The sequence below is a fragment of the Thamnophis sirtalis genome, unplaced genomic scaffold, assembly GCF_051295495.1.
Source record: "Thamnophis sirtalis isolate CommonGarterSnake01/CBP01778 unplaced genomic scaffold, rThaSir2_p1.2 scaffold_11, whole genome shotgun sequence".
Classification (NCBI taxonomy): Eukaryota; Metazoa; Chordata; class Lepidosauria; order Squamata; family Natricidae; genus Thamnophis; species Thamnophis sirtalis.
The window spans coordinates 66924113-66930308 of NW_028261391.1; the positions used below are offsets into that span (position 1 = coordinate 66924113).

General features: G+C 34.3%; 1 protein-coding gene across 1 annotated transcript in view; it reads left to right on the forward strand.

The window, feature by feature from the left end:
• The window catches only part of MKI67 (marker of proliferation Ki-67), a 31445-nt gene extending 25831 nt beyond the window's left edge, over positions 1-5614 (forward strand). The window contains exons 14-16 of the mRNA XM_087725983.1: positions 476-545; positions 928-3831; positions 5145-5614. Of these exons, the coding sequence (XP_087582109.1) occupies positions 476-545; positions 928-3831; positions 5145-5263 (3093 nt within the window). The 3' untranslated portion in view covers positions 5264-5614. The remainder of the gene's footprint in view (positions 1-475; positions 546-927; positions 3832-5144) is intronic.
• Positions 5615-6196: the final 582 nt, after the last annotated feature.

Consider the following 6196-nt stretch of genomic DNA (forward strand, 5'->3'; position numbering starts at 1 on the left):
TTCAATATTTTGGATTCTTAATTATAGCTGTTAATATTTCAAAACACAGATTTAAAAATAAATCCTCTGCTTCTTACTGTCATTGCCAGCAGTAATACTTCATATTTGAACATATAGTCTATCATGTATTACTATATTTTTAATATACATAATATGAATTTGTGTAGCACCCAATTTCTGCTAATATAAAACAGGATTATGTAAAACATTTCCTTGAGAAGCATAGCTTCTTGAAATGCTATGCTTTGCCTATACATGCATGTTGTAAGTAGACTTACTTTGATTTCCTGGCAGATATAGCACAAGTACAGTCTGCGTGCACTCAAGAAGGAAATTTGGAACAATGTTCAGCTGCACTGTTTCCTAAGCCCAGCCTTACAAAATACATAGCTGTATCATTCAAGGAAGGGTATGGGACATTTTTATTTGAGCAATAATTTGATGTCTGCTATTTTAATAACTCTAATATTTATAGGATAAAATGCCGGAATCTCTGAATTTTGTGGAAGAAAATGGATCTTATACCAGTTCCAGAAATAAACTGGGTAAGTATAAAGTTTATTTCATTAAAATATGCTTTGTATATTCTTTTCAAAGAATACTATAATATAGGTGAATGAAGATGTGGTTCTGATTTATTCATGCAGAAACATTTTGTCTAAATTTTGACATTTTACAGATTGTTTCACTACAGTGAATATTAATGAGAACTTTTTTAAAAAATTAGTACATCTATGAAAATTTAAAATTAGTAAAAATTTTAGAATATAAATATTAGGACAGTATTCCAAAAAGAAGTTTTTATATCATTAATGAAATACTTACATAAATGTTTCTCCAAAGTAAAAAGAAAGTCACGCAATTCAAAACTTCACTTTTCTTAATGACTGTGATCTTAAAAATATATTTGAACATGTTTTATTTCAGACGCCATGGAAAGTGTGCCTGGAAGTTGTGAAGCAAACCTGGAAATGAAAATTGAAAAAGAATCTCATTTTCCAGTTACAAAAAGTAACAGTAGTGTTCCAAACCATGTAGGCCATATTGCATGTAATTCATTTAGTGAATTGAAAACAGAGTTCAACAAAAGAACAACCAGAACAATCTCTCTCTCTCAAAACTACGAGCCAGATGGAATGAGTTTCAAAAATGAAGCCGAAACTGATTTTGTAAAGGAAGCAGCTGAAAATTCTGATGCATTAAAACCAGAAAACCCTGAACCACTTGCTTCGGCTAGAACTAGGAGAAAGAAGATAAATGACTGCAGTTCTGCAGTAGATACAAAGATGATTCAGAGGCCTACAAAGAATAGATCAACATCAGCTAATTGTGAGCAAATCATTGAAAGTTTTGACAGCCACACAGAACTAAACCCATCACACAAATCCGAAAGCAATTTTACAACAATTGAACCAACCAAATTATCTAAAAGAGGAAGACCAAAAAAGCAATACGTTGAAACAAATGGGAATATAGGATCTGACAACATAAACTATACTCAGGAATTAGAAAAATCTTTAAAGGAAGTAACAGTGGGAAAACAGCCTGTAAACAGGAGAAAAGTGCCAACTAAAAGAAAAGGAAAAACTGTAACAAGTATGGAAGTATTGGAAGAAAATGGACCAATTCAAGAAAACGAAAGTGATTTAACTGCCAAAACAAGGCTAAGATCTAGAAATGTAAAAAAGAGTGCAAGTGATGTAAAGACATTTGCCAAAGGTAAAGCGAATGATACAGTGTCAGAGGAAGAAAGTAATAAAAGAAATAAGAGAAGAAAGATTGCCGCAACAGAATCAACATTAATCACAACTTTGAATGCAGATAGGCATGAAAAGCAAAAATGTACAATATCTAAAATAGGTAAAACCGAAGCTTCAGAAAATAATATAACAGCAGCGGAAGAAAATTTAGTGAAGAAGAAAAAAGTACAATTTCTACTTAGGGAGTCCTTTAAGGCTTCTGAAGAAAAACGTGCACTTAGATATGAGAGTAATATTCAGAAAGAAGAAGAAAGTCAAACTGAAAACATTTGTAATGGGATTCCAAAGGTTCCCCTAGAAAGCATGCAAACTCCTGTGGAGCCCACTTCGCCCAGAATAGAAAAGCTATCAAGAAAGAATCTGCGTAGCAGAGGTAGAGGCAAAAAATCAGTTTTCAGTCCTTCTGTAGAAAGTGAAAACAATCGGGCCTCTGATGGGAAAGATCATGATGTGGTTGTCAGTCTAAAAGAAAACCAGCCCAGAAGAGGCAGAAGGAGAAAGATAGATCAAGTTCTCCTCAAATCTATTCCTTTAGAAAATAATACTTCTGGAGATTCAGCTGTGAACAAATGCCCTTCATCCCCAGGCGGATGTTCTTTGCCACAAGTTCAAAAAGAAAAATTTGAAGAATCTGAAATGTTGCCGTTAGAAAATGTGCAAAGTCATGAAGGGCGCATTCCGCCAAAAAAGGTAGTAAAAGAAAATCCACCCAGGAGAGGAAGAAGCAAGCAAGTCAACGAAACATCCGGTATTAAAGAAGCTGATGTCCAAGGTCCAAATATGGCCATCAGACAAGAGGATAATCAGTCCAAAAGGACAAGAGGGAAGAGAGATACTCAAAAATCATGTTCACTGAAGAGCCAAAGGACAGTGAAAGAGAATCCACCCAGGCAAGGCAGACGTAAAAAAACTATTTCTGGTGACGTTTCTATAAATTCTGACAGTACACACATAATCCCTATAATAGAGGAAACTATGGATGGCAAAAATGCTTGTCTTGCAAAGGAGGATCAATCAAAAGTAGGTAGAAGAACAAGAAACACTGTTGTATTTCAGAAAATCCTTTCTGTCAAAAACGACACTTGTCCAAACAGAGGGGAACATTCAGATGAGCAGCCAAATGAAGATTTGAAGACAGCAAATAATGCAAATGAGAATTTTACCTACAACTGTAGAAAAAGGAAAGCTGCTCATGAAATTTCAGCGAACTTAGTTTCTTCCAGTAAAAAATCTGAATGTATTGATGATGACATTCAACAAAATGGAAAGAAAAATTCAAAAACTGTATCAAAACAAAATACAACCAGAAATAAAAGGAAACAATTAACACCTTGTGAAATGTCAGCAATGAGTAATGATGAACTAAGAATTAACAGTAAAAAGAGTCCACTAGTAACAGATAATGTTGGTCCTTTAGAAAACAATTTTGGGAAACGCCAATCAAAGAAGCAAAGAGAAGAAACAAATATTACATCACTAGTTTCTCCCTCCTTGAAAGTGAGTATCACTTTGTCACCATTATCTTCTAATGAAAATCAAAATGGAAATTGCAAAGTTTCTGTTGGGAAAAGGGAATTAGCAAAACTTTCAGGTACATGCAATATAAAGACACGCTCTCTCAGACGAAAGGACATTATTCCAAAAGAAGAACTTGTTCATGAAACTCAAAACAAAGATTTGCAGAAAACAGCTGTGGTAACTGTGATAAATCAAAGAAGAGGTAGAAGAAAAATTAATAAACTTGAGGCTGCTGAAGAAAAATGTTCACTATCTGGAGGCAGTGATAATTTTCCTAATGAACAAATTCTAAATAATGTTTCAAATAAAAAAGTCTCCTTAATGGGCAAGGCACCGAAAGTTCTTCAAATAAAAACCATGACTCAAAACATCAGTAAAAATGATTCATCTAATTATGACCAAAATAAAAATCTTAAGCACTCAAGTATGCTGGTGCAAAAGAGTTCATCAGAACGTGCAAAAAGAAAACAGATTAACAATTCAGAAACAAGTACCGTTGCTAACATGGTGAAAAATGTAATTCCGGAAAATAAATCAACAGTATCTAAAACAGGTATGTTATCTTTTATGACTTAAACTAGTAAGCTTCATTCTTACTCTTTAGAATTAAAGAGATAATCTAGTAAAATAGGTTTTCTCTTTGTCTTTCTGCTCCCAAATTCTGTTTGGGATTTTCAGTTGTAACATTATTCTGGAATCTTTATTATTTATTTATTTTATTATTAAAATTTATATGCTGCCCAATCCCGAAGGACTCCGGGCGGCTTACAAAAGAAAGAGAGAAAGAAAAAAATAATAAGATAAAAAGAAAGACAGTTTAAAATCACAACATGCATTCACTCTAAGCGGGGCTGGACCTCAACAATGAGGTCAACAGCCCCAGGCCTGCCGGAACAGCCAAGTCTTAACAGCTTTCCTGAAGGTCATGAGAGTGGGTATGGTCCGGATCTCTGGAGGTAGTTGATTCCAGAGGGTCGGAGCAGCCACAGAGAAGGCTCTTCTCCCGGAGCCCGCCAGCCGACAGTCTGGCTGAAGGGATCCGAAGGAGGCCCAATCTGGGATCTTACTGCCCGCTTGGAGGTATGTGGCAGTAGGCGGTCTCGCAGGTACGCTGGCCCTAAGCCATGTAGGGCTTTAAAGGTAATAACCAACACCTTGAATTGCATTCGGAGACCAATACACAAGAGTAACATTGAGAAATTAAGTCAGTCCAGATCAATATATACACTTAAAATATGAGTAGTTTTTTTCTTGACTATGGACATGCAACTTACAACTCCACTTTCCTCACAGATGCAGGAATTATCAGAAAATTCTGAAGGAGCTGTTTTGATAATTGGTCTTTAGTTACATGTGTGCTGTATATCTTTCAATTGAGTCTATTGACTGTTGAAGGATTTTTTTTTTTTGCTCATAGGAATAGACTAAATTGTCCTACCCAGAAATGCAGTGTTCTGTTAACACTCCCAGATAATACTCTTTTTTTTAGCCTGAAAATTTGTAGATGTGTTATGATTACAGTTTTCAAAATTCTTGGTATTATAGCACCAATATATCTAAAAGGCATCAGATTGATTAATCCTATCACAGTTTGAATGAAATAATATAAAATTAATTACTCAGGCACTGTTATTCTGTTCTGTACATTTTGGAACTTATATTTACTAGGGCTTTAGAGAAATAATAGCATACAGCCCTCCTTTGGAATTTCTTAAACATATGCTGAAGGTTTTCTTGAATTTTAATTAATTTTAATCATATTGGATTATTCCAAAGTTCTGTGTGTGTGTGTCTGTTCCAAATAATTTACCTTCTCTAGGAAGAATTCTTGTAAATATTGGTATCATATACCGTTTTGTTTTTCAGTACATACAGTGCAAACAAGAGGTAAAAAGAAAATGAAAGAAGAAAATACCACTCTGTCGGCTGAATTGCCTAAAGAAACCGAACGCAGGACAAGAGCAAGCAAAAGAATAAGAAAATAGATTATAATATTTGCTCTGAGTGAATTTTTTAATCCAAAAAATTACGGCCTTAAAACTACGACATTTGAAATGCTTCAACATTCGCTTCAGCTTAACCTATGACATTGATAATATCTAATGCAAATATTTTGTAAATAGCTTTTTAAAATATTTTTTTAAGATTTTTGTTTAAAATATTAAAGGATTAAGATTTTAAATTTTAACTGTTTTAATTTGTGTTTTTTAAATGCTAATGCTACTGTACTTATGTGTTTCAAAATTAAAAACATACATAAGCAGTATTATTTTATATGATGATCTAATTGATGCTAAGGTCTTTGCCACATTAGCAAAGGTTAGTCACAGTTCTTGGAATAATACTTATGTTAGCTTTTCTTCCACTCTGCAGTAACTGATGATTACACAGGTCTGCAAAAAAAATTTTTTAGAGAATTGTTTTGATTATTCCACGTAATATTTTTTGGTGCGCTGAATCCAAAAATGACCTCCATTTTGTCATAGGACATTACTTTTCCTGACAATTTAAGTAACTGTTAAATAAGGCAATACCTCAAAATAAATGGAAATAGACTTATAAAATTAAAGTTTTATTACAATATTTTCATGAAAATCCTTTTTTGAACTGAAATGAGCTCACCTACACACTAAACTCGATTCTTCCTTGTGAGGCTCCTCTTGGTGCATTTACGCTTGTGAATAGCATCTGGAATGTCTCTGAAGCATCCAACAGTAGTCTGCCAGAAGAACTTTATGAGAAGATACCAAAGTTTCTTGGAGAACATTTTTTTCACCAACTGTTAGCACCCTCGGCTGCCAATTCTTCTTGGTCCAGTGATTTTGTCGGTCTCGACTGTCCCATAGACACAGAAAACAAGAGTATTTGGTATACCCAGCTTGTCCCGAGTAGCATGCACAAGACTTTCAAGTCCCCAC